At 52.6% G+C, this 13,337-nt stretch overlaps 5 protein-coding genes across 5 annotated transcripts; 4 read left to right on the plus strand and 1 right to left on the minus strand.

Moving 5' to 3' along the window:
• Window positions 1-26: 26 nt before the first annotated feature.
• Window positions 27-1,126, plus strand: nbp35 (Fe-S cluster-binding ATPase; the record flags this gene model as incomplete). The annotated part of the gene is made up of 2 exons (XM_056942036.1): window positions 27-114; window positions 180-1,126. The coding sequence occupies 2 exons, from the start codon at window positions 27-29 to the stop codon at window positions 1,124-1,126; spliced, it is 1,035 nt and encodes a 344-aa protein (XP_056801919.1).
• A 1,844-nt stretch (window positions 1,127-2,970) lies between these two features.
• Window positions 2,971-4,407, plus strand: N7459_002852 (pepsin-like aspartic protease; the record flags this gene model as incomplete). The annotated part of the gene is made up of 2 exons (XM_056942037.1): window positions 2,971-3,374; window positions 3,450-4,407. The coding sequence occupies 2 exons, from the start codon at window positions 2,971-2,973 to the stop codon at window positions 4,405-4,407; spliced, it is 1,362 nt and encodes a 453-aa protein (XP_056801920.1).
• Window positions 4,408-4,688: 281 nt separating this feature from the next.
• N7459_002853 (putative cofactor for methionyl- and glutamyl-tRNA synthetases) lies at window positions 4,689-6,011 on the minus strand (the record flags this gene model as incomplete). Its single annotated transcript, XM_056942038.1, has 1 exon — window positions 4,689-6,011. One exon carries the CDS (start codon window positions 6,009-6,011, stop codon window positions 4,689-4,691), a length of 1,323 nt encoding a protein of 440 aa, XP_056801921.1.
• A 1,832-nt stretch (window positions 6,012-7,843) lies between these two features.
• On the plus strand, window positions 7,844-8,679 carry N7459_002854 (bZIP transcription factor JlbA/IDI-4; the record flags this gene model as incomplete). The annotated part of the gene is made up of 3 exons (XM_056942039.1): window positions 7,844-7,856; window positions 7,912-8,316; window positions 8,375-8,679. 3 exons carry the CDS (start codon window positions 7,844-7,846, stop codon window positions 8,677-8,679), a joined length of 723 nt encoding a protein of 240 aa, XP_056801922.1.
• Window positions 8,680-9,468: 789 nt separating this feature from the next.
• N7459_002855 (uncharacterized protein) lies at window positions 9,469-12,643 on the plus strand (the record flags this gene model as incomplete). The annotated part of the gene is made up of 7 exons (XM_056942040.1): window positions 9,469-9,848; window positions 9,989-10,112; window positions 10,186-10,569; window positions 11,029-11,135; window positions 11,250-11,932; window positions 11,994-12,313; window positions 12,365-12,643. The coding sequence occupies 7 exons, from the start codon at window positions 9,469-9,471 to the stop codon at window positions 12,641-12,643; spliced, it is 2,277 nt and encodes a 758-aa protein (XP_056801923.1).
• Between the last annotated feature and the right edge of the window lie 694 nt (window positions 12,644-13,337).

The following is a 13,337-nucleotide window of genomic DNA, read 5'->3' on the forward strand; positions in this document are numbered from 1 at the left end:
GCTATCTTCCGAATCAGTCATCGATCATGGCGCCATATGTGGAGGAGCCATCCGAGGAAGCGTCTCTCACCGCACCCTCCAAGAGAGCACCGAATCTTGTGGCACCGGAACCAGGTGCGTTCTACGGGGAATTCATGTTATTGCACCTTGCTCCTTGAACTATACTAACACATATGTAGAGCACTGTCCTGGTCCCGAGTCAGAACAAGCTGGACAAGGCGATGCCTGTGCTGGATGTCCGAATCAACAAATATGCGCCTCCGCACCCAAAGGTCCCGACCCTGATATCCCGATCATAACCGAACGACTCTCCCAAATCCGACACAAGATCCTCGTGCTATCTGGCAAAGGTGGCGTGGGTAAATCGACATTTTCGACTCTTCTCGCACACGCTTTTGCCGCAAACCCCGACTCTACCGTGGGCATCATGGATACCGATATCTGCGGGCCGTCGATCCCGAAGATGATGGGCGTGGAGACCGAGACGATCCACGTGAGCAACGCGGGTTGGAGCCCGGTCTGGGTGACTGATAATCTGGGTGCGATGAGTGTACAATTCATGCTGCCTAATCGAGACGACGCGGTTATCTGGCGCGGGCCGAAGAAGAACGGCCTAATTAAGCAGTTCTTGAAGGATGTGGACTGGGGCGAGCTTGACTATCTGATCGTGGACACGCCGCCCGGCACGTCGGATGAACATCTCTCCGTCAACTCTATGCTGAAGGAATCTGGTGTCGACGGCGCGGTCGTCGTCACTACTCCGCAAGAAGTGTCTTTGCTCGACGTGCGAAAGGAAATTGACTTCTGCCGCAAGGCAGGCATTCCAATTCTGGGACTGGTCGAGAACATGTCTGGGTTCGTCTGTCCTAACTGCACACACGAATCGCAGATTTTCCGCGCGACTACAGGGGGAGGACGCCGGCTGGCAAAGAAAATGGGCATTCCATTTCTAGGTGCTGTGCCTTTGGACCCGCGCGTCGGTATGGCATGCGACTTCGGCGAGAGTTTCGTGGAGAACTTCCCCGAGAGCCCGGCTTCCAAGGCTATCAAGCGCGTCGTTCGGGCAGTTGGAGAAGCCGTCGGAGAAAATCCCGAGGATGTTCTTCCGGAAAACATGGTCGGTTGAGGTTGTTTTTGGATTCTGCCTTCGTTTAAGCGTTTTTTTTTTTGCATGCGGACAGGACTGGATATAGTACACTCGGCGTTTTGGTGTAAAACTTGATTTGATACCATGGATTACACGACTTATCAGCATACGCATTGATACGGAAATGTTCATTAACATTACTTTTTGCATTTTGCTATGCAGATACCTTTCCCATCCATGATACTGATTCATTAAAGAGTACTACTTGCCAAGTCAGCATTTGCAGGTAGCTTAGGGTAAGAGAGCTGGCAATGGGTGAGGTGCCCTCATGTCTAACCTGCCAGCCTTGCAATCCAGTTTCCCATGCAAATAAACTACCTAGGTAGTCTAGATAGAATTCTGACGGTCTTTCCAGTCCCAGTCCCAGTCCGAGCGAGATATTCCTGTCGCATCTTCTCGGCTTCTTCCAGTTTCCATTCCTTCCCCTCAGCATGAAACTTCCAAGGTTTCAAGGTTGTTTTGGTGGAATAGCGTAGCCAGCCCCTTCCATATCCTGTCTACTCGATGTTTTTCTTTTTCTTTTTCTTTTTTGGCAGTGTTATACAACAACATGCTGGAAGCTATCGACACTAGGAAAACCAGCAAGTCCCACAAGGCGTAATAATCCACTAGGTGGAACCATCAAGACAGGAAGCTCATACCTATGGGCTCATGAAGGGTGTTTGGAGCTTTCACTATAGTAAGTACATGTACTTAGACTACCATCCCATTAGAGGCTATTATTCTCAGGCTGTCGACGTAGTGGGTTCCAAAATAGAATTTACGATTTCAGTACATGCCCTAAGGCCAATTCTCTGCCGGTCGATCTTCGGTGGGTCGCTTGCTTATAGTGGGCGTTTATTTGCAGACTTCGGCGCCAACACCACTCCAGCGCCTGGACACCACCACGATCGCTGGGCTGCACGTCAAGATTCACTCAACAACGCAAAACTACCATTGAACATCCCATACCTCACAAGTCTACCCAGGCAGCCATTATCAATTGCTCAACGTGAGGCGTCTCGAACCCCTTCGTTGTTTCATTGCTCCGGCCATCCCCGCCGTAGTCAGGGGCACCAATGCCCGCCACGATGATTGGCCATCTACCCGCCTGAACAGTGTTTCAGGATTGCTGAACTACTCACCATTGACAGCTTAGAGGGTCTTGCCTGTCAGCTCTTCGCGCCGAGGGGGTGCTCCACCGACATAAGACAACGCGTAGTCACAGAGAAATGAACTCGCCGGCGTGGCGCTCTGTCTGCTTGCAGCCATTCTCCCTTGCAGAACCACCTTGACAGCAGTGAGGCCAAGGGTGTTACTCTGCACCTGCGTTTCTGATAGGTGGAATCGATCAATATGGAGCAAAAATCAGAAACTACGACGTAGCCCACTCTACGTATGTCGTCTCCTCTTACGCGGCAGCTACTTAGTGATGACGGTGAATGCAAGTCGTCACGGGCATTTCCTTTGTCCCTTTTATAGATCTGCAGAAGCCCGGAGATCTTCAAGTGCTTTTTCCTTTTGTTTAATAGAGCTGTTCTCCTCATTGACTTGACCGTTCATTCTACCATTTCTTTTCTTTCTCTTTCTTGTCTTTCCTTCTCTGCCTGCAGGCAGGCATATCTCGAGCTGAGGTGGTTTTTGATCTGCCAACACTCTCTTGCGGCGTGAGCATTCACCTCATTCACTTCGTGACAATAAAGCCTCGCCCACGACAATCCCTCATCAAAGCCCTGGAGGCTGGCTCGATTCCCTTTTAATCAGCAACTTTTTATCATTCTGATTCCTCAGGCTGGACCACTTCCCTCCTTGAAAATTCCACGTGGACTTGAAGATCAAACACGATGCATTTTCTACTTTCTCTTGTACTGTTTCTAGCCTGGAGCTACGACACGCTGGCCGTGCCAACACCAGCTCTGCATCGACACTCGCGAAAGAGTAGGTCTTTCCGAGTCGAACGCGCCAAGCGCAGTGATTATATTGCCCATGGGCCCAATGCCCTGCGCAAAGCATACAGCAAGTTTGGCATCGTGGCGACGAACCCCAATGGCACCGATGTGGAGGATTTCCAACCATTCGATACCAACCGTGCAAGCACCGCGTCGAGCAATCAAAATACTGCAGACGACTCGGATCAGACGGGGGCTGTCAGCGCAACGTCTGTGCAGGACGGCGTTGAGTTTGTGTCACCGGTGGTGATTGGAGGCCAGAATCTCACGTTAGATTTCGATACCGGATCAGCAGACTTGTAGGTTTTCTCCCCGTCTATTGTACTATCGAGATGAGAAGCATCAAACTGACCAAGCGGACCCATTCTTTGCAGGTGGGTGATGAGCTCAGAACTTCCGGCGCCGATGAGGCAAGGCCGGGCCGTCTACAATCCTGATAAATCAACCACTTACCGTCAAGTGCAAGGAGGCAGCTTCGAAATCTCATATGGAGACTCATCCTATGCTGCAGGTAGTCTGGGTAAAGAAACCGTCTCAATTGGCGGTGCCGTCGTCAAACAACAGTGGATTGGCCTTGCGTCAAATGTTGCGCAATCCTTCATCGAGGACACATCTTCAAATGGTCTCGTCGGTCTGGGCTTCTCCTCGCTCAACACCTTCAAGCCTGGCCCCCAGAAGACGTTTTTCGAAAACATCGCTCCTAATCTGGACGAGCCGGTCTTTACAGCGCGGCTCCGCGAAGATGGCGTTGGCGAGTACGAATTCGGCATCATCGACCACAGCAAGTACCAAGGCTCGCTGGCAAACGTCAGTGTCAACTCAACGAATGGATTCTGGGAGTTTCCGTCCGCATCATTCGGTATCAACGACGAGCCGATGCAGTCAATCAAGGACGCGCCCACTGCCATCGCTGATACGGGCACCACGCTGATGCTTGTCAGTGCCGACGTTGCTGCGGCATACTATGGCCGGGTTACCAATGCCCGATACTCCAACGGTGCCAGTGGTTATATATATCCGTGCAATGCGGATTTACCCTCGCTATCTGTTGCGGTGGGCACCCAGTTCAAGGCTACCATTCCGGGGTCCTTGATCAATTACTCCGAGATTGGCACGAATATGACCTCCGGAGAAACGTGTGAGTTTCCTGCTCTTCTCTGGCAATATATCCGGGTTGTAACTAACCGCGATGTGCAAATGACAGTGTGCTACGGTGGCATCCAGTCGAACTCGGGCTCCAGCTTGCAGATCTTCGGCGATATCTTCCTCAAGTCTTTCTTCGTGGTCTTTGATCAACGGGGCCCATCTTTGGGTATAGCATCTCCCTCCTGATGTTGGAGGATATTGAAGTTCATGATGGTGGATTGCATGTAAAAGGCGGGTTAGTTGACATATGCTGTAAATTCTGTTCCGCGAAGCAAGCTTCCCGTGGATTCAGTCCTTGATCCAAGTGTATATGACGACCACCGAATGAGAAATCTAAACCAAATCATGAAACCATTGGGTTTACGGATACAGGTGGAGTCAATTGTAAAAGTGTGCTGTTTTATTTCATCTCTCGTGGGTATGCACTCCGATCTTTATTTTTTAAAAAGTATTCCAATTGCGGCACTTTACCGCACAGTAGCGTCCTTCAGAGTCTTGACGGTGCAAACGACGCCAGATGCAGTAGCAAGCTTGCCGATGGCAGGCTTACCCTCCTGGCCCTTGACAGTGGGGACAGCATTGCTGTCGAAGACAACCTCGAGGTCACCGTTGGTGGTAAAGCCAGGCTGGAAAGTCTCCCAGACCTTCTTCTTGGGGTTCAGAACCTTCTCAGGCTCGCCATCGGCCCAGCCCTGGAAGCTCACGCGCTCACCAGCAGGAGCATCTGCGGGAGGGTTGACAAGCTCGACAGGACCAGCATGGGAATCTTCACCCTCCGCGACGCGGGGCGAAGCAGCCAGAACCATAGCAGCAGACTTGATGCCACGCATAGTCACCGGCTTCAAGTTGCAGACTGCGACGATCTTGCGGCCCTGCATCTCCGCTAGAGGTACTAGGCCATTCAAACCAGAGCATACAGTCCGCACAGTCTTGCCAGTCTCCTCGTCCAGGGAGGTGTTGTCGGAGCCCGGAGCATCACCACAGTCGATGGTGGAAACATAGAGGGAGTCGGCGTTGGGGTGATTGACAGCGCGCAGAATGTGGCCAACACGCAGGTCAATAATAGACGGGGATGGCGGGGAAGCGGGGGCCGGAGCAGGCTTTGGTTGCTTCTCCTTCTTCTCCTTCTTTTCTTTTTTGCCAGTCTTGACGCCGGCGGCCGCCGCATCGCCCTCAGGCTGAGCAGCCTTCTCGGGCTTGCCCTGGCCGACGACGAGCGGCTTCTCAGCAGCAGCGTTGGGGTTCTGGGCAGCCTTCTCGCGCTTCTTGCGCTCCTTCTCTTCCTTGGGATCAACCGGCTTGGGCACGAATTTGACGTCGTTCACATCGATGGCGATCTTTTCCTCCTCGGGGATCTGCAACGCGAAAATGCGGGAGTTCTGCACAAAGTCGACATGGCGCACAATGTTGTGGTGACCCTTCTCGCCGGTGCGCTCCTCGGATGACCACTTCTCGACGAGAGGAGCCAGCAGGGCATACACGGCAACGTCGGCGACCGAGGGCTTCGCACCAAGCAGAGTGGTGCGCGTAGCCAGATGGCTATTCAGCTGGGCCAGAATGCTCTCACTGACCGACTGGTCATTGCTAGCAAGGGCGTTCTTCAGGCCAGAGACGGTGGCCAACCACTGCTTGATGTCGGCCTCCTCGGCCACACCGAAGTCGATCTGCGGGAAGATCTTGGGCGAGGCATGGAGGTAGTCGGGCTCGGTGGCATCGGGAGAGATAGCGGCCGGGTACGAGCGGTAAAGGAGAGAAAGGAGGGAGGACTCGGGGGCTGCTGCGGTCGCCATGGTGAATGCGCGTGGGGGAGATGGAAGAAAAGAAAATCGAGGAGGGGCACGGATCGGTGTCAACGATTGGACCCGCGGGGTGCTGCTTCGGGCCCGCAATAGGGTCGCACACCTAGAGACCGACGCCTTGACGCTCATCCCCAGGCGATGGGATCGGACGGAGCAAGGCAATATTCAAGTCTCGTGTCCACACGAAATCCCCCTAGTTTTGACCCTTTTTTTCCGCGTCGGGCCTATCTTGATGACTCAGCTGAGTCTTGTCCACCCCCAGGGACAGCCGAAGCAAGAGCAATTTAACAACGCCCAAACCGGTTCATTTAGGAGAATCTGGGTGGAGCTTGAACTTATATGCTACAGGATATTCTCTATGGCCTCATTCTTCTCAATTGAGTGTTCTAAGATGTAGGAATTTGCCGTCACGAGACACCTATACCAAAAGCTAGACGGTGGGAAACACTTTGAATTCCTCCTCATCTGCTGTTAATGATATAATAATTTTATAATAATATGATTCTAAAAGCCTCTCTCTCAAGATGAGTGGAAGTCAAGGATACTGGAATGGTTCCGCCGCCAGCTTGATATATGGGCCAAACATGGATACGACTTCGTCTCCTGTGAAGACCGGCTCTACCTGTCTACCTGTGGGCAATTTACGATATTCCATGATCACATCGAGGGCAGACCTGTTTATCGAAAACACTCGAACTGACGAATGGATCTGCAGTAAGGCAAATGACCCTTGGGCGGCTTGCCGGCCATTTCAAACTCAGAAATTCTCAAGAAGGAGCATGTTGAGATCTCGATTCCTATCAAACTTGTCATTCATTTCTTCATCTCTAGTCACAGCGGCAGTGGCACCTAGTTTACTAAACTCCCTAGATGAGTTTCGATAGCTTGTTTAAAACTCATCGGACTCACGGGTCAGGGGCATGTTTGTGGTGGATATTAACAGGGAAAAAGTAAGATAGAACAGATCAGCATGGGCTTGCGCAACAGCTCTAATCCAGCATCGAGAACACACTAGAGACAGTTTCCCTGGGTATTTGCAGGTACAGGCTACCCCAGCCACTGCTTCAATATTGGAAATTCCACGCTCAGCCTCCGTTGCGCTGAAAAGCAGATCGAGCCCTAAGTACTGCCAAAAGAAGTTATTGCATCCCCAGGTACTCAAGCATAGTCTATCACGAACCCAATGACAAGCAGGTAACTAACACTCTCAGGAACTGGCTCGCTCTTATCGCAGCGCCACATTAGGGTTACAACGGATATCTTAGTCTGCGCTGGTAGCTACTAGTGGCATTGTGGCAGTGATCCTGATCCAACAAGGCCGTGGGGGTGAACTCTGGATTTACAGAGCAAGTGCTCCTACCCCTGGAATCCTTGCGCTCCATACTGCATGCTAGTCGATTATCCATACCAGAATCGAGCATCTAGGTCCGCAACCTGATCTCCACATCCAATTCCAACGGTAGATCGCTCGTGAAAGTGATCTCCAGATTGCTGAGTCGGCTCCACTCATGGGAACTCCGCTGCGGTTGATAGGTCAATGCCGAAGGCGCTAAAATGAGTCACGATGAGTCTTCCCGAGGCGAAGCAACGCGCACCAATCAGAATCTATCGGTGGACTCCTCGCCGGCCTGAGCCTCCGGGCGCCAATTCTTCTCTTATATCTTGCTCTCTCCTCCCACCCCTCTCATTCTTCCTCAGGACACTCGTCGCTGTGACCGAGTCTCCCCCTCCCTTTCCCCGCAAGTCCATCTGGGACTCATTCAGTACTTCCCAGCGAATTATCGCGCCACGGGCCCGCTTAGGCCCGGTTAAACGATCCAGTCATGCCGGCCTGCAGTTGCAACAGCGCCGCGGCGGCGATCCAGACCTTCACCATCTTCTTCCAGCCTAGTCAGCTCCGGCCCTCAACTCAATCCCCAGGGGCCGGGCTTGGGGTCCTCGCCTTGGCTTAATCGCTCTCCCTATCACCACGATCATTACCATGCCTTTTCTTCCCTGGCGCCGCCGTTGGAATGCGTTCCCTCCGCCGTGTCATGCCCTCAATCCTTTGATACCTTTGCCCAAGAGTCGGAACTTTGGACAGAACCCGATCTGTCCTTTGCCGATACCGACTGGAATTTCCTCACAATCGATCATGTGGACCCTTACCCTGCTATCCTTAACGGTGCCGACATGACCGTCGATAACCTGGGCTACGGGGTGCCATCGACCTTCTCTTCTCTTTCGGATTCGGGATCGAACGGGCCTCGGAACCTCCTTTCAAACTCTCTCGCTCCTAGCTCGGCGAATTCACAGGGTGAGAGAGACTGATCCCACTCGACCAAGACCTAGCCGCTAACATCACATCCCATTAGACGAGCACTCGCATACTTCACCGATATCTCAAATTCCTGGCTCCGTCTCAACTTCTCAGTCTAGCCCTGCAACCTCGCAGGGTGACGATATCTTAGGCCGTGTGGACTCTTCTCGCGTGGAAAAGCGCAGACTGAACACCCTCGCTGCTCGGAGAAGTCGTCAGCGGCGTGTGGACCGGATGAAGAGCCTTGAGGATGAGTTAGAAAGTGTGCGGAGGGAGCGTGATGAGTTGAGGCTTCGGGTGTCGAAACTGGAAGGTGAAACGGAGGCTTTGAAGGGGCTTGTTACTCGAAAGAGCAGGTGAACTTCCATCTAACGATATTTGAGAAACTTGAGCTGGTCTCATTGAATTGAACATTACTATGCCACCAGCAAAATTACTCTGGACCTTGAATATTCCCTGGGATGGATTATCGTTTTGTTTGTAGAACGAGCCAGCTGCTCCAATCTATCCATATATCCATGTTGTGACCTTGATATACGTCAAGAGTTCTGTCTAGCTATACAGCCTCTAGGAAGTATAGCAGAGAAATGGCCCAATCTCGGGTGCCGATCTTCCCCATGATTCCTGTTGGAGATCTCACAACGGACCGGGAAGCAGGATGCTGCTTGGTGACAACTCATACCGAATGGCGTATTTGGGCACTCAGTACCTTCCCACCTTGCTTTCTTATGTAAGTGCATCTGTGGCTGCATCTGATTGATTCCACTTCATTGTTGCTTTCTGGAAGATGCGGCTTTTAGCCGTGAGCTGAGACATGCTGGGATTGACACCGCTCGCCGGCCATTGAAGCGATTGGCCCGTACTGTGGAGGGGTGGGTTGGGACTCAGATCTCCAGGCATTTGGTGCCGTATATAGTCAGTCTTTGTCAGAGACACTAGGATGCCCTTTTAGTTTCTCTCCTGACACGAAAGAATCCGAGTGGAGTCTAGAACTATGACATAAGGACCTGTCACCCTTTCATCCTCGCTATATACCTTTAAATTCGGCGACGACTGCCCCGGGATGCAGTTCTAGCTGAACCCTCTCCTTCCCATTGCGATACATACTTATGCTTGGAAGCATTTCCGAGAAAACAACGACCAAGTGTCATGGGGAGATCACTCACAGGGACGGTGATCATCACAGGAGGGAATGGATTGCTAAAATCCGAGATTGCGGTTGCCATTGCAAAAGCCCAGCTTTTCGTGCATCTACTCTTGACGGCCCGGAATGTCAAGGGGGAAGATGTTCGCAATCTGACGGCAAGGATCCGGATCATCGGGCCCCGGTCGATCGAGATCCTCAGCCTCGACTTGACCGACCTCAGTTCCGTCATCCATTTCACCCAGGTCACGGTAGATCGAGTGCGTAGCAGAGACATTCCCCCGGTGATCAGCTTGATCCATTCAGCTGCCATCGCATCCTACGCGGTCGACGAGTTGACACTAGACGGATATGACCCGGTTTATCAAACAAACTGCGTCGCTCCGTTCTTCTTAACGTCTTCTTAACGGTCGGCCTCCTCGAAGCCTTCCGAGCCGGAGATGGCACGCCCGACGGGGGTGCTAAAGTGATGAACATTGGGTGTTCCGCAGCATCATATGGGCGATTCGACTACTTCGACCACAGCCAAAGGAGGGACAGTCGCCGACCAGGGACCGTATTGAGTGCCCGAGAAGGCAACATCCGATTTGGAAGTAGCAAGCTCCTCGCCAGCGTCGCATTGTATGCACTACGACGGAGCTTGTCGCGTGTAAGTCGGGAAGTTGGAAACCGGACCGATCGCAACGGTCTCACGAGAGGGGTCGCTGACGGGTTAATTTTAGACGGGTAACATCTCGCTGGATATCTTCACCATGGACCCTGGTGGCATGGCTGGTGAGAGCCACCTGCGGACGGGGGCGCCCTGGTCTGTCAGAGTCGCACATCAGACACGGACAGGGCTTCGGCCCTTCTTGCGCATGGTATCCCGAAGCTCGGTCAACAAGGCCTGTGTTCCAGCCAAGGCGATCGCTCAAGTCGCATTCCAACGAAACGTGGTGGGGACCTCGAAAGGGACGGAACGGTACTTCATTCTGGACCGCGAGTACGAGGCCGCATCCGTCCTGCCGGCGCTACGCGATGAATCGCAGATGGCGATGTGGCTGGTGCAGATGATGCGGCGGGTCGAAGGGAGCTGGCATAAAACGTCACGATCGCCGTCGATCGGAGTGCACACGACTGAGTCTTGTTGATCTCCGCCGGGAAAAGGACCCAATTGCGGGAAACCCAAGAGTATTCTTGGAGATGATGCATTCTGTATATAGTTTCAGAGACCATGCCCATTGGCTCGCGTGTGCCTCCTGTAGATCTGAGAGGCAGACCCGGGGGAAAGGGAGTGAGGAAATCGATCGGGTGGCTGCAAGCGGAGGCCCGGATTCGGCATTGACGGCCGTGGGCGCGAATGACGGGACGCGACGACTGTTCCTCAGTCTATCGACCTGCAATCTGCATCCATATTTCTGCCCATCAAATCCTCGTCAGCTCCCATCATTCCTCGTTTCCGCTCCATCGTGTCCTCATTTTCGCTTTCTCCTCCTCCCACCGCCTTTCCGGGAACCGTTCAAGCTGGTCTCTTCACGATAGCCCGGGGTGCTGCCAAGGGCTACTAAGCCCGGATCTACTTTTAGCCCCTAGATGCTGCGAGCCCTGCAACCATGAACCGGCATAGTGCCTTTCCAAAAGGCAACTCCCCTTACCCTCGCCCATCCAGTGCTTTCGCCATCTCTCCGAATCGGTACGTTGTGGAATTTCTGTTGGTGAGGGCTGCGCGCATCTTACTACATGGGTGCCTGCAGACGACAAATCGATCTCAAGGGAACAAAGGACACTAATCGGAAGGTCATGATAGATTCCAGCCTCGTTCACAACCCGCCCTCCGTCGCCGACGCCAGCTCTTTCAACGCCTTCTCCTCCTTGGTGGGGTGTCCTTGCTGCTAGTGATATTCTTCTTCCCGTCATGGCGTGCTGTCATCCTCCCGACCTTGTCCTTCGGCCTCGTCCATCCCTCAGAGGATCTCCAGCTCCAGACCGTGCGATACTATGATCTATCGGAAGTACAAGGGACAGAAAAGGGCTGGGAGCGCGGGGAACGCGTCCTCATGCTCACCCCGCTACGAGACGCTTCCTCACATCTGCCCATGTTCTTCTCGCACCTCCGTAACCTCACATACCCTCACAGCCTCATCGATCTTGCATTCCTAGTATCCGACTCGCGCGACGAGACCCTCGAGATGCTCTCGCACATGCTGCAGGAGATGCAGAACGACCCAGACCCAAAAATGAGCTTCGGCGAGATCTCGGTTATCCAGAAGGATTTTGGCCAGAAGGTGCAGCAGGACGTTGAGAGCCGGCATGGGTTTGAGGCGCAGGCGAATCGGCGGAAGCTGATGGCTCAAGCCAGGAATTGGCTGTTGAGCGCCACGCTCCGTCCCACACACAGCTGGGTCTACTGGCGAGACGCAGATGTGGAGACGGCGCCATTTACAATCATTGAAGATTTGATGAGGCACAACAAGGATGTCATCGTTCCGAGTAAGTTTCACATGAGTGACTTTCATATCAATACCGGCTCATTTGTTGACTTTGCTTCCAGATGTGTGGCGGCCGCTTCCGGATTGGCTGGGTGGGGAACAGCCGTACGATTTGAACTCGTGGCAGGAGTCTGAGACGGCTCTGGCATTGGCGGATACCCTGGACGAAGACGCCGTTATTGTGGAGGGCTATGCCGAATATGCCACATGGCGTCCTCATCTCGCCTATCTCCGCGACCCTTACGGTGACCCAGATATGGAGATGGAGCTGGATGGCATTGGCGGCGTGAGCATTCTGGCGAAAGCCCGGGTCTTCCGCGCTGGCGTACACTTCCCGGCCTTTAGCTTCGAGAAGCATGCCGAGACAGAGGGCTTTGGCAAGGTACGGGTGGTTGATCAGATTGGATTATTCGCGGTGGCTAACATGTCCTAGATGGCCAAACGGATGAAGTTTTCCGTGATTGGATTGCCACACTACACTATTTGGCACTTGTACGAACCCAGTGTCGATGACCTGCGACATATGGAGGAAATGGAATTGGAGCGGCTGGCTCATGAACAAGAAGAAAAAGAACGCGAGCTCACCCAGCAAAATGGTGCCAGCGATTCCAAGTCTCCAAACGCCGCTAATGGCGAATACGTGAAGGGCTCCGCCGAAGGGCCCGCTGCCCAGCCAGTGAAAGATGCTGCAAAGGGCTCTTCGAATAAGTAAGGCAGAACACAGCGTTTCTGTTCTGAGAACAGCGCTTTGCCTACCTCCCCGTCCAGAGTTTCCGGGGGCTCGATTTGAGAACAAACCCAGCTGGCTGGAATTCCTTATCTACGTCCATCTCACCGAATTGACACGCTGCTCCAGATGCCTCCGGTGATCAAGCATAAAATGCTTCTTTTCCTTCGACGGATGGATAAAACGTTTATTGAAACTGGACATTTGTTCCAAGCGACACAGAAGCGATGCCTAATTTTTACAACTTGCCTTCTGTTCTCCATTGTATATGTTCTTTGCTTTTGGGTCTCTTTTCGTGGGGTAGTAGATAGCATACTAGAAGGCGTGAGATCGGAGTAAGTGACCGGGAGTGGCATTTCAAACTGAGAATTCAAAAAAAATTTCTTGCTCATTACTTGCATGCAGTTTCTCCATGCCCATCTGATTCTCGTATCTGGACTACCATATCATCTGGTTTTATGAACGCACCGATGATTTAAGTTGGTCCCAAAGGTATGCATTGCATTTAGAGCCGGGCTATTATCAATCTAGCCTTCGCACTAGGATAAAGCCCTATGCCACCTGGGCAAGCATATGATAAAGAGATCACAGGAAGTGAACCCATATACTCGAATAGCAGGAGGTAAATATTTATTTATGATCCAGAAAATCCAAGGCATAGTGGTGTTTTGCAGTGGAT

This window comes from Penicillium hispanicum (assembly GCF_028827665.1).
Source record: "Penicillium hispanicum strain IBT 35686 chromosome Unknown utg000003l_segment0_segment0, whole genome shotgun sequence".
NCBI lineage: Eukaryota > Fungi > Ascomycota > Eurotiomycetes > Eurotiales > Aspergillaceae > Penicillium > Penicillium hispanicum.